Below are 25,020 nucleotides of genomic sequence, written 5' to 3'. Positions count from 1 at the left end.
GAAACAGGTAAATGAATCGCAGTTTAAATGCTGCTGTTATGCCTCCAGCGAGGACAGCAAAAATGAATTTGAGGCAATAGCCAAAGACTGTCAAATATCAAGGGTGAGAGGCAAAACCTTACCATTTTGTCTCTCATGACACACCACAGGTTTCAGCTGCAAGGCTGTTTGCATTTATATACCTAATCTAAATACATATTTACACAAGTTTTATTTTAATCACTGAAATACAAAACCTCCCAACACACAATTTATCAGTTCCTTTGAAACAATACTGAAGTATAGTTGGTTTTGTTCCAACAATCATTCTAGCATATCCAACTAGCATAGATGTATGAATTAAAAGTGTTCTATCCCATCTAGCTGAGAGGTCCGAGACATGAAAAACTCTTATGAATTCATTACTTGAACAACAACAGCAAAAAGAAGTCATACCACCAAGTAATGTTATCACCGACCGGCACAGATGCAAAAGGTCCGCAACCTAACAAACCACCTCAAGTATCACAGGAGTTACAGTTGTGTACATGGACAGTTTACATAAAGAATTACAAGCAGGCTAAGCAAAGATGTCACCTGCATGAAGAAACTTTCCAACTACAGACAAACAGCATACAAGTATTACTTTGCTTCGCAAGAAGCTAAAGATCATTGGCACAGCTACCTAAATAATACTGGAAGGCAGGAGAATGAAACAAAGAGAAGACTGCCTTCCAGTGGAAGATGAGATTAATCCCAAGTAGAGAAGTACAGAACTACCCTTCAATGAAAAGTGTATTCGCTGCCAATCCTAAAAGTGGCATTTTCCTAAGCTTATGCTGCAATTTATAAAGGCATATCAGAAGGTACTGAAAGGCAGAGGTTTGCAACTAATGAGGCAAGCATCAATTGAATCTTCTCCCAATCTATGAATCTTTCTAGTTATTACCAAATGTGCATCTCTGTGTTTAAAATAGCATAAAGCCTGCTATTTTTGTCTGGAGGCTTTCATGACTTCTCAGCTTATTATTTCAGTAATATTAACTATCAAAATCATGGCAGGCAAGATCTTGGTATTGAAAAAAGGTAGGAAAGGAAGGAAAATCATGAAGTATAAACATGCTCTTTGGCACACTTCAACAATACTACCCTTATATACATACGAAATACAGCAAACTGCCTCATAGATACCTTGACATCACTTGTAGCAGAAAGGCACACTTCGGTTGTACACACACCACAAAATAGCACATGTATACAGAACATGAAGAAGGAAACTTCATTTTTTTTTTTCCCCGTCAGGGAACGCAAAATTATTTTAAGAAAGATGATAAATAACCTCAACATTTTCCAAAATATTTCTCCCCTATAAATGCAGCATTTGACCTGATTAAATGTGAAGGATGTTTCAGATTTAGATACATACCCCTAAGTACATGTTTATTTAAAGCTGAAAAGAAACATGGTAGCAGATAGTTTTCAGGACAATTACACAAATTTAGAAAGTTTATTTCCTCATTCAACTGGGGTTTTTTTTGCATTACTTGTATCACTTCACTTAGAAAAGAATATTGACTGACAGAACTAAGAGAATTTAGAAATTACTGATTACTGAAATCACCCAATTAAAAGATAAAACCTGAGCATATGAAAATATATATGAATATATAACTACAGTTTTACAATGCAGATTTAATTTAATGTATACACGTATCTCTCCCATGTGTGGCTGCCACTTTCATACTACACATGGTGGCAGCATATGACAAAGCAGATTTATTATGCACCATGGAACAACTCACTTATACTCTGCCCTCTAAATCTATCTCTGTCAGGGCTATTTCCTATACCTTAAACACTCTACAGCATCAAATCACCATCACTGAGTTCTTAAAATGATTTTTTTTCTTCCCAAGTGTGAAAAATCTAATGCTTACAGAACAAGCAATGCACTAATTGCCTTACATTCTGTTAACTTGCAATCCAAAAGAAGAGGAACTGGTTTTCTCCAGCCCTGGTAAAAAGGGAGCTTTTCATTGTATTTTTGTCTACTGATAAGCTGTTCAAAAGTGACTGTTAGTAGAAAAATTAAAATATTTTAAAAGTGCCATAGTTTCAGAAGTCTGGGTAAGTTGACACACTATAACTACAGATACCTGGTTTTACAGGTACAGGAATGGAAAAATATGGAAGTGTTTAACACTAATTTCTATGCAGCCTTTCTCTAAGCACATTAGAGAAGAGAGGAACAATTAGAGCATACCAGAGTGTGCCCTGTTCAATGTTGTAGTTAAAATGGTTTTGAAACAAACTCATGCAAACACTGCTTTTGCATATGTGAAAATGTCAAACAGAAGCAGTGCAAGTTACCTTGCCAACCACGAGTGTGCATGCAGCACAAACACAGGCTAAAATTCATGCATCAAACCAGACCTAACCTCCATAGCTGAGTTAAAGATCTTCATCCACGTCTTTTCCATATATTGTTGTCTTCACATCACCGTGACTCAATCCACAATTACTATTTTATCATTCTAATCATTCAAGTTCAAACTTTAAGAATCAGCTTCCAATTTCTATAGGTCTCCTGCCAGCAGAACTGTGGCAACACATGATGCTGAATAAGGCTAATACACAACTAATAGAAAAAGAAGATAGAGGAGATAGCTTTTAGAAAAGTTATTACTGAAATTCAGCACTGAAGAAAGGTGGGAGAAAAATACGATTCTCCCTTCACCCTCACATACACACCCACCCCACCCCCCCGAAAAAAAACAAAAACACAATGACAGCATTAAACAGGAGACCAAGTCAGAGTAAAGAAATTTATATTCCTTTTAACTAGTATCCCACCAACTCCCAGGCAGCAACTATCTTACTACACCACCAAAACAGCCACACAATTGTCAACACATACTTTTTTGTTGCTGTACTTTTGCCAAACAGCAGCTACCAGCTAAGCTGCCTTAGTGGGTGTTAAGGGTTACTGTCCTAGAAGGCTCAGTTGCAGTTTACGTAACAAACTACTGTTTCTCGCAGCAACACTGCACAGTCCTAGCTTATCATTGTTTCAAATTTCAAAGCTTTCATACCTTTTAAGACAGCTTTGGATTCTAGAATGAAAAAGCTTAAACAAGATGATTTTTGTAACTCATAAATACTTCTCAAACATTTACTTTGCACACATTTCCATACCTCCTGTTTTCAAGTTTCTCAGTGCAACAAGCTTAACCTAATCAGGCAAAATACGAGCATGTTAAAAAAGTTGCAAAGCAAAACTGCACAAGGCTAGTTACAGAATTTAACAAAAGGAAAACTGAAACATCAGAGTGTGAACCATGCTGGCATATGGCAAAAAAGCTTTTTATTTTAAAACTGAAATCCCAAGGCTGCATCAAGTTCAAATCTACCTAGAGCCTTCAAGTTCAATGAGCTTGTCTTAAGACTTTTAATCTGATCTCAGATTGAAGCACAAACATCGTAGCAGATTCTTAACACAGTTTATACAATGCATAGCAATGATGGACCATTCAAAGTACAGTGTTCCTGTCTCACCACAAATGCAAAGGCTCACATAAAAGTAGCAGAGATTTCTAATATCCAAGCTTCGGTGGCCCAATAGTTCATCCTCCTCACTGCACATTTTTATTCTACAGGGGTATTTGGTACTGCAAGTAGTAGACTGCAGCTCCAAGAAACACATTCAGTAGTATCCATTATAACCTGCTCACCATCCAAGGAAATAGTGTCTCTCCTTGCAATCTAAAGGCAAACACCAGGTTTAAAACCAAACAGAAAACACACAGACAAACAGAAAGCTCATCTCAAACAAAAAACTTTGTCACATGTATGTTCTTGATCACAAAGAAGATTTATTTCATCCATGCAACCACGGCAACTTGCAAACCCAGAATAATATCAGGTGTTCTAGCAATGATAGTTCAGAGCCAGCTCTCTAAAGCCTTTCAGAGCCTATGGCAGTATAGCTTCCTATCCACTATGAATGAAATGTGCATCAAATTCTGGCAACGTCTTTCACCATCTCCCAGAGGTGGATCCCACTTTGATTATTTCTTCTCAAGACACACCATGGGTCTCAAAGTTTTCAAACACAAAAACTGTATATTGAAGCCTTTTGAAGTTACTTCTAAGGATAGATTAGAGCATAAACTGTAAAGGGAAGGTGACATTACAATTCCACAAAGGAGCCCAAGGTTATCTTTCTGAATGGTCATAAGAGAAATTGAGCCACCTTTACGTGCCACACCAACGTAATCATACTCTGCAGACGAGTAAGAAATCGTAACACAAAGATCACATTTCTGTTCTGTAGTATTCGGAAAATAGTTTCAGTTCCTAAAGAATTTACCCACAGTGTTTTACACTGAATTTCAAACACCCTACACAGACAGAATACATTTTTGTCTATTCCACACACACACACAAAAAACCCCCCCACAAATTCTGTAAAAACAACTATATCACCCAAATCTTTTCAACCCTCCTGTACATATATATCCACACTAAACCTTCCATACTGTCACTCTGCAATGCTGTGGGACAAAGGGATTTCATTAGAAATCATAACGGAAACCAGATCATCCTCAAGTGAAGTTACAGAAGCATGAAAACCAAAGCCATGTATGATATTGGGAGCTGGAAGATGTGCACATATTTCATACATCAGTTTGAAAAATCACTGTGGAAATGAATCAAAACAAAGATAATATTTAAAGAATTTTATACAGATCAACACCTAGCCATCTTACATAAATCAGAAACTTATAGTTATTACTACCTATGGTTCCATTCCCCAAGAGTTTTCTTTAATGCAATGCTTTTAATGTTTTCTGAGGAAAAAAGGCTATGGAAACACACTATCCATCTGCCTCTTGTTCCTTCAAGTTCTGAAAGCTCTGCTGCTGTGTGAAGTGTCACTGAAATCGGCTACAGCGTTGGAACAGAGACGTTTCATCAAAATTAGCAGCCAAAACCAACAGACCCACACTTACACTGTGACTGAGATAAGGGACAACTGTAGCGGACACAACTGTAGCTCTACAATATATACAGCAAGAATTTCCTCTTGTACAACCACAGGAAGGCTCGTTTGTTTCAATATTAACGGGAAAGCATATTTAAGGTATTCAGTCAGTGAGGAAATATAGGCCAGCTTTATCACAAACTATCTGAACGGGATAATGAGAATCCACCACTGGCTTTTCCTGATTTATTTTCCAAGATCTCAGTTACCCATAGAAGCTATGCTGTGGTATCATATGAACTTGCACATTACTTCAGGGAACAGGGAAAGCAATTCTCCCATTTTAGAGTGTTAGGAGCTAAAGGTGCCTTGTTTAAAATTATGAGAACAATAAAGACAATTCATTAATAATTATTAACATACACTGCAATTCTGAGAAACCAATTCATTTAACAGAAGCAGGTAACATCCGTAACATTGTAATTAACTACTACTAAGGCATAATAATTCATATACAATTTTATACACTGTAAACAATACACATTTTAAATATTTAAACTGTAAAAGTATTTCACAGTATTTCATCTACATAGCCATTTATGCCCCTGTCTACATTTGGCTAATGTCCCTTTCAAGGGCTTAGGAAAAGTATGGAATAAATGCTCCATGTGAAACTAACAGCTCCTTTTCAGGATTCAACATGATAACCAGTACCCCTGAGGAAAAGAAAACAGACATGCTTCACCAGCCAAATGTTTTCAAGGCATTGCTTCCTACAAGTCCCCAGCTACAGCACTGAGAAGGCATTGCTGGCCTGACAACAAAAATGTGAGCTCTTAGCAGTATTTTCCTATATGCCCCCTTCGGTATTACAATCCTACCTCTGCACACAGAGCAAAACACATTGCTCCTCTTACACATCTTTTATATTTCAGAAGTAAAGACTTTCAGGCAATATACACTGCATGGATTGATAAGAGTGCTATTCAGTTTGTATTCCCCTTCACCACACTACACAAAAAACATGTTCAGATGAGCCAGGCTGGTCTGCTGTGTATCCAGGAGAGCACTCCAGCTTCTAGGTTCAGCAATGTGTTAAGAGAGATTTTACTATTCTTCTGAGCCACTGTATATTACTAAGAATACACATCATGAGCAGGGAGAAGTTCAAGATTCCTTAGAAAAACTCTAATTCTCTTCTTCTAGAGCTGATACATCTAAAAAAGTGGCAAGCCACAGGTCACTGTAGGGGTGAAACAATTTCTTACACAAAAAAGTACAGTTGACTATGGCTGTTTCTTGAAAAAAAAAGAAAATACTATTGGGTTTCTGATTATATCTTAAGGTTCTCGAAAATAAACTGCTTTTTCATACTAAGGCACATATACCTTGCCAACAGTCTCAATTACTCAAGTAAGAGTAGCCATGAGAAAAGAATGCACATTCCAGGGACAGCGTAGGTACACACTGGGTTTTCTTGCCACCTGCCGGACAAAATCCTACTTGCACCAACCCATTTCTGTTTTAGCCATTCAGAGGGCTTAGAAAGGTAATAAATCAGTCATGAAAATACCAGAAACAAACAAACAAAAAAATCGTTGCAGAAGGAAATTTGGTTTTTTTCAAATAATTTTTCAATAAGTAAACAACCTCCCTTTCAATGACAGAACATGTACAAGCACATTGGTTACAACAGACATTTCAACTTCAGTGATTTTGCCTTTTGCATCAAATACTGTGTTTCTTACTGCAGCAAAAAGCATAGATAAATCACGGATCCAACCAAGACAGCAAGCCCTCTGATTTTCCAAGTTTTCCATAATTATACAATAGCATAAAACAAATTTATTTCTGAAAGCACAGGCACATCGTAAGTACTGTCTGTTTCTCTCATGGACCTCTTTTCAACAAGAACTGAGAAATTACATACATACCAAAATGTTCTTCCTTTTTGAAAAAGCTGATGAACTACTTGTCTCAGTATTTCCCCAAGGAATGCCAAACAACAAACATACAGGAGTTATGCCATTTTAAATCTGAAAGTTTGCAGTTCCACATATGTTTTCACAGAACAAATAAATAGAATCCTCTGAGTTGAGGCCATTTTCTAACAATCAGCTCAACAGAGTATTTTACATTCTGTATATGGAAAAGGAAGCAAATTCTTAAAAAATTCTTATGGTAAAACAATAACAATTACATTCTGAATAATCCCTCCTAGATACTTAGAAGTTTGGTTCTTATGTGAAAACAGTAATAGGCAAGCTGTATTCCAACCACAATTACTAAATTCTGGAAGGATTCAAATTATTGTTTTTAAATCACTCTGAACAATGACGCACCTAGTCTCCTTTATTTTGATGCCCCATTTTCCTTTTTAGAAGCATTTAATCTCAACATTTGCAGTATTTCCTTAATGAGATAACATTAATGTACATTCCCTTGAAGATGTATAATTTTTCTTAATGTGTTTTGGCTGTTCCTTCCAGTATAAGATTCAACACTTCCCACTATATGGTCATTTTTCTTCACAAGAGCACCCTCTTTAGAGAGCAGTAGTTAAGTGTTTCACCATTCAAATTAATTCATAAGGTAGTTCACCTTGCTGAAGTCTTGACTCTCCATGGACCTAAGATCCATTACAAACCAAACTACAGAAGTTTGGAATAAAAGGCAATGCTCTCCTACTGATCACTAGTTTTAAGTTGTCCCATGGTTGGTAAGACCAGCATGTATAACAAGCATACCAAGAAACACTGATTCACAGTTAGAGGTTTCTGGAAAAGGAGCATCATGCTAGGGAAGTTTCGTCAGGATATGCTTTTACTGGCCACAAAATCAATGAAATACACTAAGATCCAACTCCACTTTAGTTGTAGGTTAGTTTTCTTAGTTAATTTGAGCTCACTCTCTTTTCTCCCTTGTTTACAGCAGACAATGTCATAATTCAATTTTGTTTCTTACTACCAACTTTCATCCTTTTTTGAACAGATAACCTAACACAGAGAATTAGAAATCCATGATCAGCCAAGTGTATATTACTGTCAAGTTATTCCGTGCATTACAAAGTCAATCATCATTTCTGGATTTAACTGACCACATACTGAGTATCTTCCACTGCACCACATAATTGCAGATAACTCAGCAATGATCAAGAGGTTAAATGTGTTCATGAGAGAGTAGCAGTTAACCAATCTCCTGCTGATTATTGCATCTTTTATTCAACTGACAGTAGGTCAACTTGGGCACTTATCTAGGTTTCTTAATCTCTACATGATGAAAGACAATTCTTAATAGATGAAATGATCTTACTGTACTATTGCTTTACTAAAAGTATGATGGAACTTGATCTGCTCCACAATAGGGTGATAAAAGTAAAAAGCAAGTAGAACGTTTTCTAGCTTTACTGAGATTAAAACAGAGTTGCTAAAAATCATCAGTCCACTGTGACAGTGTACGGAAGAATGGAACAAACATGATGACTGCATCTCACCAGTGAAGTCAGAGCAATTTAAATAGCTGTTACCTCAGCCCAAGGGAGGGCTTGCAGGAATATTAACAGGTAATGTAAGGTTAAAAATATCAAAGTCCACACTTCCACCTGCTTTCACAGGACACCAGCACAATTTGTAACAAGGCATCTGGTTCCACATGAACGTACAAAAAAGTCTGACTAAAACCCAGAGGTACAAATACCCAGCAGCACATTCCAAGGCTAAACTGTGGCAGTCAACCCACTTAAAGTTTTAAGTCAGTAATACTGCATCTGCTTTTAAACCTAGAAACATAAGAGATTCGAGGTAGCAGTGCATCATCCAACACAAAATAGGCTCTGCAGTATGTTCTCAAATTGAAAAATGCCTGCAGAAAAATCCCTCCTATACACTTTTGCTTGTTTGGAACTAAGAAAAATCAAAGAGGAGAAATTCCCATTCCCACCAGAGGGATCTGGATAAACTACATTTCCCCTCCCCACTCCAGTGCCTCTAAGTCAGCCATGTCATTCAACTCAGTTTGAGTTTCTTTATTTTGAGAGTTATAGCCATCATCAAAACCATGGGAGTACTTCAGCTTGAGGGATGAGTGTTATTGTTCCCACACTGTCTGCTTTCATCCTCTGCTACATTACAATCACTTTGCAAGTACCACAGGCATGAGAACATGTTGACATACAGAGAGGAAAACAAAAATGTTACTTCATCCGTTTTAAATCGTTCCCTGTCTAGTTATCTCTTAATATAAGTATACTGCCCCACAGAAAAAAACTGACCAGAAAGGAATATACTTCATCAGCTCCCAAGCAAAGTCCACCATTTTAGGCCATACTTCACTAGGAAGTTCAAAGAGTTTCAGTATTTGCATTTCTGTTGATTGAAACTGCCACAGCAGAAATCAAGTTTTCTACAGTGATAATTACTCTTAAGCTGCATCAGGAAGAATACTTCTACAATGCTCAAGATTAAGCTTCTTGACAATATATAGTTTCACTATTAAAATTCAGATCAGTGGAGCAGGATCTTATCCTCTACAGCATTATTTTTTTTAATTAATTATCCTAATTATGCATAGGTACCAAATTCCTAAGACTGCTAAGAACAGTCGGAGAGGTTGTAACTGCCCCATAAGAACTCCAAGTGACACCCTAACATACTGCTACCCACCTAGGCAACACAGGGAGCACTCACTTTGAGGTTATCAACACCTCTTACTATGCCTTCAGATCCTGAATGTAGACAGAAGAAGTGTAGACAACGATTTTCCTACACTTATAATGATATTCCCCCATGGCTATTTTATCTCATCTATTTTAAAGTCAGAGCTGAGTGACATTAGTTTAAAATTTTATCATAGACTTCCAAGAGTAAAAATCAGACCATCAACAGCAGACACTCCTCAAGCAAAGGAGAACTTCCTTGCAACTTGTTATTAAATATTTTCTCATTAAATGTTAAAAACTACAGATGAATCAGTGTTTGAATTAACATGTTAACTGACTAGACAATGAAATCACAGTAGTCAGTTTTCTCCTGCTTTTTGTGATGGGGTCCAGGAGCCAGCATTATAGCTAAATTTTCCTAAATCCCTCCCTGTGCCAGACATTTTTCCAGTCTCTTCGCTTCCTGCTCTCCATGTCCTTTTCACCCTCTTTATCCCCCTCCCATTTCCACCCCTATAAATCCTTTAAGGGATTGCAGAAGCTTTTAATCTAAGGCCAGAAAAGCCCATCACTATATTCCTGAGTCTTATCCCTTGTTAATCACAGATTATAACATTTTATTCAGTTATCCTCTAAGCAAAGTCCAACAACAAGCTGAGAAAGGTTGTATTCCCAGAAAGGCATCTAAACTTTAAACACTATAAATGATTACACATCAATTTCTTCTGGTTGTATAGTTCATCGCCAAACCACCATTACTCCCTTGTTTCCCATGTGGGTAATATTAGGAACATGAAAGTTCATGGCCTCACTTTTGTAACACTTTCCACTTTTTCCACTTTTTGCTTTTTAAGGGATATTGGCAACATAATTCTAGATGACATTTCAAGATAACCATCACTACCACCACACACACACAGAGAACTCAAATATCACAGCAGACAAGCAGAATAAGCCCTTATTCAGTCACTAACATACCATCAGAAACTTCAGTTCTAGGGATGAAGCACTACATTTAACCTAGCTTATTGATCTCAACTGTGCAGGTTCTGCAGACCAAATTAAAACCGAAAAGAATAAGGCATGCTCAGCTGACAGCACAGGCTAAGTAAGGTAATTTTAACAGCCTTAGCTTCTTCATTATCTAGAAGTAGAAACTGGTCCTAGTGAGCCTCTTCTCTGTTTGGGGAAAGTGTCTCATGAGGGAGGAAGATCATTATATGGGATGCCTGGAAAATAGGAGCATGGTGTTGATGTGCAAAATAGGGATGTATTGCTAGCTCCTACACACATTTGATCTCTACTGGTTTTGTACCATTAATAGGATACAGAAGAGGATTATATCTACATTCAGTTCTAACAAACCGTGCAAAGTATTTAGAGTAACATCTCCTTTCAGTTCCAGAATATGCTCAAACACATCCTGTCAGCTGGAAGCTAACTGAAGCTGATGCGAGGAGACCTACTTCACCACAAAGTGGGTGTGTTTGGAAGATAAGTTGGATAAGCTTGCAAGACTTTTTCACCTAAGTCAGTCTTCTATGAGAGATTATTTTTTTACCTACTTTTCTGATTATTCTTTAACTAATGATACTCTGCAGCATGAGATGTGTTCTCAGTTCTGAGAAATCGAAAGCTCTCTATGGGAGGAGAGTTAACCCTGGCCATCTCCACTTCCGTATTTCATCCACCAAGAATGAGAAAGAAAAAGCATCAAAATTAATAAAACCATTCATTTTAATCAGACAATTTAGGAAAGGAGTCAAACATCTGGAACTCTGTCAAGCAATTGAATCTACAAATGTGTCTTCAATCCAAATGTGCAGTGACTATTTTAAAAACAGTGATATAGACAAATAGAGATATATCTATATTGTGAAACAGAGCAGCCAGTCATCAACTTCGTGCATCAGTTTGTCAGAAAATGTAACAGTTTCATGGCTCTAGACCGGGTCTGCTCCAGCCTTTTGCTGTGTACAAGTATAAAGGAGTGCTTATGAAGATGGATGTTCATTTCCCTCCCTCTACTACTAAATTAGAACTAACTACTTAACTAAAACTGCAATTAAGAATTTGTTAGAAGGCAAATACATACAAAGAAATGTGAATGCAAATACATATTCATGGATAAGGAGTTACTGAAATAAAATACATAAGGGAGAACAACTCTCTAGTCTTAAAAGCTAGAAGCAATCAAAGCATGGAAAACCTGCTACCATTACTTGGCAATTGTAGCATTTCATAGGAATAAATACTTTACATTTTAAAAAGATTCTCAGCTATTAGTCTTGGATATTGAACTGATTTTAAATCAAACAAGAACATGGCATTCAAATTTATACAATGGCTTAGCTTTCAAATAATCTCCTCAGTTCAGACTCAGTATTTCTGAAATGTAGCTAACTATTTGGGGGAGATTTGAGAGACAGGCCCAAGATTAGGTATTTAGGCAATTTCTATTGTACCTTCTTTGTGTTTCTCACAAGTGCCATCCTTGTACATGCTCATTAACTTACAGATTATTAAACAGCTGCTCATGGACACAACCAACAATCTTAGGCATTGAAGACCTAAATTCCTGGACAGAAAGAGCTAAAATGTAAAGCAACCCAAGTTTCAGACTCTTGCTCTCTAATAAGTTTATTGAAAAATAAATTCAGCTATGCCTGATACTCATTAGATAAAACTGAATACAGGCAATTAATGATTTGAAAAATTCCCTATAATTCTAAAATAAAACATTTAAATAAAGGCCTTTTTTTAAATTATGTTGTTTGCCCGAGCACAATTGATACTGTCATTCACTTATCTAACCAATTAGTGTTTCTAAAGAATGTGTTTTATTTGTTTGTAATCATTTATTATCTAAGCTATAATTTTGTAGCTTCTCAGGCAACAAATGGCTGTCTTGCATCTGGGGAATAAAACACACAAAGGGTGTTGGTGTGCTGTTTGAATACATGCAATTACTAGTAGTTACATTCTAATTAGCATAATTAGTTTTGAAACAGTTCTTATAATAACTGTCAACATTATGTCAATTTAGCTGAAGTTAATGGCATATTTAACAAAGACACACTTACTCATTTTCAATATTATACTATTTAAAAGAAAGGAGGAGGCAAAGCCCTTTCTGAAGTAAAACTGCTTTTCCTAGACACTGAACATTTCTTATTTTGTTTCCTTTCAGCAATCCATCTTATAAAACAGCACTTTATATAATTACCACCCTCCAGCTTCCATAAGACCATTCTTACAAATTAACACTGATAAAGTGGCAATAAAACGCAAGCATATCAAAATACAGATGCTCACAAATTCAGTCTTCCATTGTTTTGGGGAAGGCAACAATATTTTGGCAGTTGGTGAGGAGAAGAAATTTGGGGGGGGGAATCAAGAGATAAATCTTGAAAAAACTAAAGAGTTCAAGAGTATGCTAAAAAGTAGCAAATGCTTCTATAGTCATACCTAGACAAAACATGCCTTCACTGCTTACTAGGGAAGGGTACAAGCCATTCATAAAGGCCAGTTTTACCCTTTTTCCAGTTTTGATACATTACTAGATACTATTCAGTAGTAGTCAAAGATGTTCCATTATTAAGCCAAGTAAAAATTTAGTCATTTCACTGACATCTTACAAGTTTCCAAGAAGAAACAACAACATGTCTTTCAGAGTTTGCTTTACTTCACACCAGCAATGTCCAATCTTCCACAACAGAAAGGAACAGCCAAACTATGCTCAGTACTTGCCATAAAACTGAAGTTACACAATCAGTCTTGACTGAATTTAAAAGCCAAGTGTATTACAACGTACATGTTTCATGTGAGGATCTTGTTTACAGTGTATTTTTATTACGTGGGTATTTCAAAGAGCAAGTTACCATTCAGTAGTCATGAAATATGCAGTCTTAAAAAGATCTCTGGACTGTGAGAAGTCTTTGCTGTGTTTCTTTAATTTATATAAAACAGATAAACAAAATGAAGGACTTCATGCTCCTTAAAGTAGGAGATTACTTTTTTATTAAAAATCACAAACAAAAAACCAGAACAGGAGTTTGGTATTAATCCGTGGTGAAGAAAAAGCAAATCTACATAAGTTTTAGCCAATTAATTTGGACAAACTTCTTTCATCTACACATTTACCATCATGTATCATAAAGGCACCTTATGTTCAAGTTTCTACTGTTTTTATCTAAGCAGCTATCCAGAAAAAGTTAAAATCAGGAACCTCATTCAATCCATGCCACTGAGAGACAAAGTATCTTTCTGCCAATAAATAGTAAGTAATTGCTCAGACATTTTCAGACTCATTATCATAATTTTAAGCACATCAGCTTATAACAATGAAATACTAACAAAAATGGCTTTATTTCAGTTTATTTTGAACTATTTCCCCAAAATTCTACTAGCAGTAATAGAAATGGACAAGACAAAACAGTAACTAGTAATGGTATTTGTAAACACTTGTGGAGTGGCAGCGGGGCTAGGAGAGAATAAGAGAATTACTCCCAAGCTTTGGATGCTGAATGAGGCAGCAACTCCAAGTTAACTGCCAAATCACTTCAGCAGAAAAGAAGCACTTTCCGGGGCTGATTCATACTACCCTGAAATAAATGCCTGACATCAGGCAAGATGACTGTCAGCCTATAGGGCAAGGAGAGTCCAATAAGCTAGCTCTAGTGCAGTTTCCCTACACTTCTGCAAAAATCAGCACTGAGACGCACACTCCAAATTGTCTTCCAGGAGCATGTATTGCTCTCCACTGACGATGCAGAGGAAAAGACTGACGAGACTGACACATGACCTTCGAGAACATCCTAAAGCAGAACTGCTCCACACCTCAGCTTTGCCTTTCTATTTAGTGTTGAAGACATTCTGTATTATATTCTTAATGTTTCTAAGTCCACATTAATACTCTCCAGACTCCCATTGTCTGTGTGACCACCACAGAATCTGTCTGTTCTGGACGGCTCAACATGCTCCTGTCAGAAGTAGAAGAGTAACAAGACTATCACTTAGCTACCTCTGAATCAAAAGCCCCCAACAAATCCAATACGCTGCCCCTTCACCTGAAATCGGCCTTCCCCATACACATTTTTACCCACTTAAATGGTTCTATACAGAAACTCTATTTTTAATTTATAGTCCAACTGCCTATATTACAGGAGTGAATCATGCATAGCTATTGAACTCAATCTAAAGCAACACCTGCAGCCCATATTTAATCAATATTCCATAACTCACTTAATCTATAATTTTCCACAGAAAGAATTTACATCTGTGACACAATAGTAATCTAGGGAAGTTTTTACAAATTATTGACAGAAAAAGGGAAAAGTAAGTCTTTCATACCCCATTTGCAATTCCACTAAACACTAGTATGTATCTTTGAGCTGTTCACTTGTCATTCTTGTCTATACTGGCACGTAATCAATGATCACAGTCAGGTCCACATCAGCTGGGTATCAACCCAGCGAGAATGATCAGTCCTAGTAGAGGAACTCATAACGGACTAATAATTTTCCAGATGAGTGAGACATTACATTTAAAATCACTTCAACTCAGACCGTCAACAGCTATATGGAAATTCTTTATACAATCTCTTCTACATAAGATCAAACTCTTTCCCAGATATAATTAAAAGCTCCCATTACTACAACATAACAATAGGCCTCCCAAACTCAACTCTGTCAAAGCACAGAACCAAGACCAAAAAAGGGGGAGGATGGGAAGTGACCCCTAACATATGGCTCCTATTAAGCAAAGACCAGAGTCTTTCAGAAGTCTAACAGCAAAGTATTATCAAAAGGAGGCTTGAGAAGAGCTCTGCCTATGTGACAATGTAACATTCACCTCCTTAGGAGGCAAGTCTGATCGGCAGTTCCAGCTAAGAAATATATAATTCTGAGGCACCTGCATCTCCACCCCAAGCACAATCTGCTCTGACCTGTGTAGAAGGCTCTCGCCTGCTTTTGCACCAGCATGAAAGAAGCTGCAGTCAGGCACAGATAAAAGATGTGGAGAGACAGGAAGGAAGAAGTCTGTGGCAGACAAATATGCCATAAAACTCGACAAGTGATGAGTGAAAGGCCCTTAAGGAAGCATGGCTCACTGAATTTTTCATTAGCATATTGTTTTATGACCATTTAAAATACTTTTTGTCAAAATGCTCCTGAATCTTCCTCTTCCTATAGTTGAAGCATTACACCAAAACCAAAGCATCATGTCACTAGTAGCATGACACCTAATACTTGTGCAAACAGAAACAGAGAATCGAATAGCAACACAGCACTTTTTAAATTTAGTTAATTTAGATAATTAGAATAAATGCATTTTTAAGCCCCCATTACAGAAAAGAAGGAAAAAAATATACAGTTTTGATGAGTGGTCAGAAATCAATTTAAATCACATCTACTTTCCTTTAAATCTCAACTATACGTTATCCAAATACTTCCCTCACAGTAAGCTATGTTTCTCCTAACAAACTAGAAAATAAAATTACACAGGTTGATACATAGTTCCCTGGAAAACATTAGGGCTCAAAGCACAGAACTTCCAAAAGAATCAAGTGTTTGTAGTAAGCGTAGAGTCCAATAAACCACATCTGCCCCAAAGAGCCACAAACAATTAACAACACCACTAAGCAGAAATAACGATTACATTTTTAAGTACAGAATTTTGCACTTGAAGTGAAATACTATTTCAGATAGATTCATGGAGAAGCCAGCCGTCTACATACCAATACAACATGAAAAACTGGCATGGTGTTATCTGTTCAGCATTGTCTGATCATAGCCTCCTTTAACCTGAACATTGTGTAAAAACAAAAAGCAAGTTTCCCCTAGAAAGCAGACATGGATCAGCAAAGTTTTAATAACCAGCCAGAAGGCAGAAGGGGAAGGGGGAAACATTAATAAAGCTTTTCTGCTTTTTTATACAACATGAAATATATTCATTAAAGTAATTCTTTGAAGAAAAGTATAGGCTAGTATATGGGGTCCTGCATTAAATTTCCACACTTAAGATCTTAATATACAGAAGCACAAAGCAGCATAATGGATGCTTGAAAACAAAAAGCTGAAAGTTCAAGTGTATGAGGCATCTCTTCCCCTTTCTCTTTCCTTATCACTTTATCCAAAAGACTTAAGCTCATGCTTCATACACCCATGTTCTCCTGAGGACAGAGTCCTGTAGAAAGCGGAAACAAAGACACTGACAAAAAAGAATGCTCACAAGAAAGGACAGTAACTTTCTATTGCTGTCTTAAAAAGCATGCCTTTTGGTTTTGGGGTTTTTTTGGGTGGGGGGAAAGAAACCATTTAAATGCAAACAGCTATACTAATGCAACATTCAGCTCAGAGTTTATGCAAAATCCAGTAGCCCAATTCAGAGTTACTGCTACCATAAACATTATTCAGCTGCACTCAACATATTAAGTATTGTATGAAGGAATGAATGCATTAGGTGCTTTAAAAATGCAGCGTAATGATGAAAGGTTGATGTGGAAATAGTTTGATCCCCATCCCCCCACCAATAGATATAGAGTTGCAATAGATTTTTTCTGTACACTCCTAGCTTTGAAAAAAATTACTCACCAAACTAGCAGTAAGTGAAGGTGCTGACTGCCCAAGTGCTTGGTAGCGCATGCGAACAAGATTAGAGGTTTCTGCAGGTTGCCATAGCTGCTGTCCAGTTGCACTGGGAAGCAGATACTTGCCTGTCAAGTTAAGAAAAAGTGCATTAAGATATTAGATGTTGCAGATGAGGCAATGCAATGGACAGAGTTTACTGTAAGATAACATTCTTACCATTCTAAAACATTTGATTCTTTACTATAGCCCTGACCAGAGGGGATTCCATCAGAACAGAATTCCTGCTATTCACTTGCTAGCCCTTCACGTCACCGTTCCACAAGCTACACTTCTCTTAGGCAAATTAATTTTTGCCATGTTGTCACAGCTGTACCTTTTTCCTACCTAGAAACACAATTAATGCAACGACAGATGCAAACATCCAGAATGGTGGGTCTAAACCAAAGAAACCTAAATTCTGAAGGCTAGCAAAAAATAAAAATAAAAATAAAAATAAAAATACGCTGCTATCTACGCCTTGAAGGAATAAGGTTCTGAGGTACAAAGTGAGGTTTATTGGAATAAGGCACTTACTATGTGGATAAAAATTACACCACCCTGTGAGTGGAGACTATTCTGCTTCTGTTCCAAAATTCCTTATAATCTATCTAATAGGTATCACTCAATCTCCAAGAAAGTATCCATACCCAGCATCACAAGTAAGAGGAGATCACCAAGGTGCAGGCCAGCCATTCCTCAGGAGCGCTCACATCAGGCTCTCACGGAGCAGTGGATATACCCCTCCTTGGTAGTTGCTCTGCTCACCGCCCAGCAGTGTCATTTTGCTGTGGCCAGGCAAGCTCTGGCCCAGTGCAACAGAAGGTCAGACCCCCAATCAAAGCACTGACACTTGGTCTGGATCGTCTCCCCACAGGTACTAATTAGGCAGAAAGCATCGCTGGCTCAGGAAGACCCTGAGCGGCAAACCAGCAGCAGGGAGAATACTCAGGGAATTATAGTAAGAGGACAAGCATGTAATGATACTGTTCCTTTTTGCTTACTTTTAGCCACTGTCAAGAAACAGGACAAGAGGCTATATACTGGTCTAGCAAATACATCCACCTTAAGTTCTTAGTTATCTCTGAAAACTATGCAAAAGTGAGACAATCACACTAATAAAACAACTGACTTCTCTTAGAAGACCAACAAGCTGAATCAAAGCCACAATTCAAAAGTTGGGTTTTTTTTAAAATCAAATCTAGGTTCAAAAACACAATGCAAGATTTTCATTGAGCAGCTCAAGTAAAAAGCATCTTCCAAACCACACATCCTAAACATTTGTTTCCTGAAATGACTAATTCCCACCTCATTAATCTCATCACCTCAGAGAACTATGGAGTGGGTATGTACATGACCACTGACACAGGATTTGCACCCTGGTAGGTGGGCACAGGTTTGCCAGAAAATCAAAGGCCCCAGTTTCATAACCTTATTTTTAACAGCAGATCCACAGAGAGTTGCTGAGGTCTCTGGAAACTGTCTTTGGAGCTAGAAAGCTCCCAAGCAGCAGCACAGGATAGTCTTTTTAATGCTTCCCAATTAGTCTTCAAAATGTGCTATTGTTCTTTGTTACACTGGTAAAGCGGAACCCATAGACATTTTTCACCCAATTTGCTAACAGCTTGCCTGAGACTAGAAGAAAAATGTACAACAAAGCTGTGGTTTCTTGCCCAATTATCCAGGATAACAATTTTCCAGAACTGGAAAAACTGAATTAATTTCCCATCTGCTCTCTCTGCCTGTTTCTATCAAATTCTGGTTACCTTTTTACATAGGCTCCCACCACCCTCAACAGAAAGGATGCCATAAAAAGCTTGAGGCATTGATTGCAACGTCCACACCTTTGATATTCCATTGATGTCAATCCTGGAATATACCAGTGACATATGCAGTCAGTTACAACTTTTATCTATCACCTCAAAAGGTTAATTCCTTCTCATCTAGGTAGGAAAAAGATAATTAAAAAGTGAGTGGAAAAAACTAAGTTATACATACCTTGCATTTAAACAGGTATGTTCTATTTCTTTAATGCTTTCCACATCAAAAGAGGTCTAAGTATTTCTTTACTTTCTTTTTGACTCAGCTCCTGATAGTCAATGGAAAGATGAGGTTCTCAGGGTGAAACCAGGCATTTCCTAGTGCTGGGTCCCCCGACTAGAAACATCTCTCCAGGCTAGAATGCAAACTACAAACACTGTAATGAAACTCTGCAAGAAGGCTCCTAAAATTCCAGCCAAGTCAAGACAGCTCCGAACAAGACATCATATCACTGATGTAACACCAGTAAAATGCTTTGGCAACACCTATTTTGTTAAGTAGGCATACATTACACAAATCCCCCTTAGAAACTCTGTATTAACCTACTCTAGAAGCCATCAGGAAAATTACATTAAGCAACTTGCAACTTGATCACTGTAGCATACTCCTAATGCATTTTATCATCATAGGAATCAATACTTGGAAAGCAATAGCTTTCCTCTGATCTTCAGAACACAGAAGAATGCAAGTAAGAAATAGATCTGTTTTAATAAAGCTTGTTTCTAAAACTGGGGAAGAGCATCACACTCTGGTTAACCAATGCACTTCCTAGTACTTCCTAGTAGGGGTTTGAAACTAGTCTCAAAATCCATTGTCAGACACTAGGCCTTTCCCAGACTGCACAAATTTTCATTTCAGATGAATTCCACCGAGCTTCCCAAGAAAAAAAATGGAAAGCAATCATTTGTATTTTGTCCACAAATTAATCTAGTTTTGTTTAGGTTTGAATCCCAAGCCAAAAACATTTAAATAACAAGTCAATGAAGTCTAGCAGGAGAAAGGCATATGAGAAATAAGTGCTATTATTAATGCTTATGCTTACTTTTTGTTTCAGATGGGAGCCAGACCCAAAAACATGGAGAGCTAATATTGTGATTCCTATTCATGTCAGTGACGCAGCAGAGTAGAGCACTCTGTACCTTACCATGTGCAGGGCTATGCTAACACAGAACATCTCTAATAGCTACCTTTTTTCTTTGTCTATTACAGGCATCTGTATTTTACTGTTTTTATCTTGCTCAAACATCTGAAAGAAAGTCTATGATATTTTGGTACAGAGGCTAGAGGAGAGGCAATCCTACTCTTTATGACAACAAAATCTTGTACTAAGCCCTTCCTTCAACTGTAAGATTTTGCCTGACTGACAAGAAAGCAGAGTAGATTAACTCAGCATCAGGGCCAGTGTCTGCACTGTAAGAATTCACTTAATACTCCATTATTTCTCTTGCGTGATTAAGCTCTAGAAATATTTAAAATAACATTGGAGGGCCTGTGGAGCAGCTAATTAGGCATTTGACACTATCATAATTGCCAGTGAAATCATGAGCATGTGTGATGGCTGGAATGATCTCTCCTCCCATCCTTAACCCAAACAGGAGACTTGAGGGCACCACAGATTTCACAACATACTGAAAACAAGGCAAAGCACAGCAGACTGCCTAGAATTCCGGTTCTTCTTTTCATAGCACATCCATATATGCTTGTAAACAAAGAAATGGCATATAATAAATATGCTTCCTATAGAAGCAAAAATAGCCATGGCTTATGCAAAAAGATGGTAACAGAGAATCTCGTCTGTGAATAGCACTAACCTTTATACAGAGTAATACTACCAGGAGATTAGTAGTTACCAACAAGAATGCCAACTGCAACAAAATATCCAGAAAATAACAACTGTACTTTTAATACTATGCTTATTAAAATAAGAAAAGTTGGACATACTTTACAGGAATGCAATGAGGCTTTTACATTTCCAAAAGCAAATGGAACATCAACATTTCTTATAGAAAAAAATTTCTTCCAAAACTCATTCTGCTTTCTTTGAGGCATTAGGGTGCCACTGTGTTAAACCACCACACAACAGAACAGTCCCTGCCCACAATGAGTTAGTCAGCAACTCTCTCTGGATTCCTCCATTTAAAAAAAAAAAATTCAATAATCCCCTCAGCCTACCCTCTCCTCCTTTTTCTTGCCGCTATAGTAGTACTACATTTTTTCCTGCTACAGTTTCATTAATAATTGTATGCATTTTCCCCTTTTACATTTTCTTTAAAAACCCTTTGAATTTACATATATCCACACTTTCCCTCGCTGCTAAGTGATTTAAATAGCAGCATTACACATAAAACTTGAGCTGAAATGCATTATTGATTTTCACACTGCATTCATTTCTGCCTTCAAGTTTAATGCTCCAAGCAGCTACCTTCCTTTTTGAGTGAACTGACTTGTGGGGGACAGAGAGGAAGACTTCACCTCAACTCCACCTCATCCCTTCCATCTTAATTCGACATTTTGGTGGTGTTCTGATGATAGAGATGAGTCATCTACTGATTTAGGTCCCCTACAGCTGTCCCATTCAGTCCCAAGATGGCCTTTGACTTCCTCCCATTGCCTTCTGCGGAGGCTTTGCTGGCATCTCTGCTACCCCTCCTGTGCCTGAAACCATGAAGACAGCCTAAAGTCACCACACTGTTTGTAACCAATGGCACCTCCTCCCTCATCTGAATGCAATCCTCGTTAGTCCAGCACATTTTTTAAAACACATTTCAGTGAAAGTTGACTTAAGTTGATTACATAATGGTAATAACTTAGCATTGTTTAATGGCATTACATAATCGTTGCTGGACATCAGGAGTTCAGTGTCATTTTCCCTTTGAACTTGCCTCTCGTATCTCTAGCTTCCTTTATAATGGGTATTTGTAGAAAGTCCAAACAGAATCTTTGTTACTTCTTACTTCTATTGCATCCTGTGTGTGCATACTTGTGTGCCTTACTGTGTAAGGCCAAAAGAGACTAAAAACACATACACTTCCTCAAAGATCAGTCTCAGAATGTGGACTTCGCTTTATTCCAGTTAGAAAAATCTTTCCTACTGCTAAAGCATTGCTCTCCTTCCTCTCTCCTTCTCAAATCCATATCCCAATGGCATGGCTGAGAATTACAAAGTGAGCTCAAATATGGTGTCTATAAATATTCCATTTTCAGTTATAATTTAGAAATTACTTGTCTCAAATCTTCAGCAATCTCACGTTTTAACAACTGCATATGATAGAGGAAACCTTTTGGCATCCAAGTAAGTTTCTGCCTTTACAAAAGCACTTAGGACAGTGTAGATTTCACTGCTGTAAAGTCTGTTTTGCAATTAGTCAAAATGTAAAGCTAAAACAGAGGAAGCATCTTGAAAGTTTTTGATGGAGATATTTTTAAATGAAAATATTAAAAGCAGTTCTCCATTACACAACTGTAAATGGAAGACAGGTATGTACTTTGCTATGGACACAATTAGTCCAAAGTGGAAGTTGTGCATATGATTACAGCGTACTACAGACTGAACTGAAACAATGTGTTCATGTTAGCTGCTGTGAAATAGCAGCCTTCAAAATAGCCTCTTGCCATCCTGACATCTTTAAGGCAAGGGCCAAGAAATACTTATTTCACTTAATTGTTTTGATAAATCAGTTATACATATTTATGACAGAAGTGCAGATTATTTAAAAAACAACTCAGAAAGGTAGATTCTTGTCCCTTACTACTTTGAAGTAAAAAAATATCTTATCTCATGAACTGACTTCTGTGGTCAAGACAGATTCACCAAGCACAGTTTCAAGTGAGTTGCTCACTCCACACCTCTCTTTGGGGAGCCTTATGAGTGTGAGCTACCTTAGGGGAACAGGAACAAGCCATGGTGGCAGACAAAACTGCAGCCTACTGCAGATCGCTCTGGGTCATAGAAATGCACTGAAAGAAAACACAGTTGGGTACTTCTCTCTCTTCCTACTCCTTACGCTCTTCTCCCAAAAAACAGACAGAACAGTTCATTGACAGGTCTCTCTGCAAATGGAGGAAAGACTGAAGCCACCCCCCTGCCAACCTCGGCTCCCCAGCAGCAGTGGCAGCCCCAGCACATCACAGAGCAGCTAGGGCCATGCACAAACAGCCTGAGCAATAGGAGTAGTGGGAAGTGGAAACCAAAGCTGGAGGCAACGTACCATCACTTTCAATCCCACAGATATGTGAAGCCTCACTACTGCTTCAGAAACCTGCCAGGTGAAAGGCTAACAGCCTCCCACATTAGTATTTTCCCATCAGGTTAGGGCACTCTGCTTTATTGCTTCAAATTTAACTGTTGCGGACAGCCCAGCTGTAGTAAATCATGTGGACACTGTAAATTTTAGCGTCTATTCTCATATCAGTGTAGGGGGAAATTAAAGCCTTTAATTTCCATTAGCAGTAATTGGAAAGTAGAATAGTGGATGGATTTAAAGCCATCATTAGGAAACTTTTCAATATTTTGCCTTATTTTACTGTAGCTGCATTGACAAACTTTACCCAAATTTCAAATGACTACCAGCAGGCAAAAAAGAGTTACTATTTTATTCATGTCTCACTTATTGCCCACAACTTAAGAAAATTAGCACATTTTGCATATTACTCAGCTGCATGTGGTTGAAGTTAATAGACAATGCCAATATCCCAGTCTGATGCAAGAGATGAAATTTTTCTTTCAACCAATCTGTCCACTAAACATAACATTATTCAGTCAAGCCTACAATTACAACTGACTCAACTATAATTTCTTCTGTTACTGTACCGGAAGCCCTTGTAAGAAACCCTTATACACTCATTATAGATTTTTCACTTTTTGATGCACTACAAAATCTCCTTAAAATGCTCTATCTTGGTTTCACTTTCTAAAATTAAATGAAAAAGTGGTATCTGGTCATGCATGAAAAATGCGGCCCAACAAAGGCAAAATTTTGGGGTGAGATTATGATCTTAAAAAAAGCAATAGATCCATCTTAAAATTTCATCAATATGAAAGGAAAATGACACATCCAGTTTTGGACGAGAAAGTAGTAGGATGCAGGTTTAGATCTGTGTCCAAAGTATATATTAAAAAAATAAAAATCAAGCCTCCATTAACTACAAAGGGATTCAGAATCAAGACTGTTTATAAGTCCATTATTACCAAGAGTAAGTTGTCACATGCAGTTACATTTCCTCCCAGAAAGAAATATAATTTCCATGCTTTGAACAAATTTCTGTCATTGAAAGACACTTAAAAGACAATACAGAATTTTGCTCATCTGGAAATTACTCAAAGTTCCTCTGCTAACAGATACTCACTGAATTTACATTTCTATTTTGATGATTTGCAATCTATTACTTAAGTGCTGTGACAGCAACAAAATATTTGAAAAGCATTTGGGATCACCAACAAATCTCTCTAGTTTTATTTAGATTTGGGGGTAAGGGCAGTGTTTGGGTTTGGGATTTTGTTTGGCTGGACTTTTTTGGTTTGGGGTTTGTTTGGGTTTGGGGGTTTTGTTTTGTTTTTTAAGTTTTCCATACCAAAAACGTCTACCACAATAGCAGTGTTAGCCAACCAGTGACACTGATATCTATATGATAAAACAACCCTACAGCCTGAAATTATCATTTACAACTCTACTTCCCCACCTCCAAATTCTATTGAAATACAACTCAAAATAATTAGTTGGAGATATCTTATCAGTGAGCTAAGAGATGGGCACATTCTGCTGCTTCCTTTTCTTTATCTCACTAACAAATAGAGCCTTTTTCCCATACTTCTAACATGTAGCTCCAAAACTTACAGACTGCCAGTCCGTTCTACAACACAACCCTAATACACAGATATTCCTGCTTCCCTTTCACCCTTTTTTCCAGTTTACACCCATTCTAGAAAAATTTGAAGGTCCAGTTCTGAAAAT

General features: G+C 37.5%; 1 protein-coding gene across 4 annotated transcripts in view; it reads right to left on the bottom strand.

Annotated features, from left to right (window-relative positions):
* Window positions 1-25,020, bottom strand: part of MAST4 (microtubule associated serine/threonine kinase family member 4) — a 307,197-nt gene that overhangs the window by 207,887 nt on the left and 74,290 nt on the right. For all 4 annotated transcript variants that reach the window (XM_069776435.1, XM_069776436.1, XM_069776437.1 and 1 more), the window contains exon 3: window positions 17,216-17,337. In XM_069776435.1, coding sequence (XP_069632536.1) covers window positions 17,216-17,337 — 122 coding nt within the window. The remainder of the gene's footprint in view (window positions 1-17,215; window positions 17,338-25,020) is intronic.

Source organism: Haliaeetus albicilla, chromosome Z (genome assembly GCF_947461875.1).
Source record: "Haliaeetus albicilla chromosome Z, bHalAlb1.1, whole genome shotgun sequence".
Lineage (NCBI taxonomy): Eukaryota > Metazoa > Chordata > Aves > Accipitriformes > Accipitridae > Haliaeetus > Haliaeetus albicilla.
Note: the sequence above shows the minus strand (reverse complement) of the source record. Positions and strands in the feature narration are given on the sequence as shown.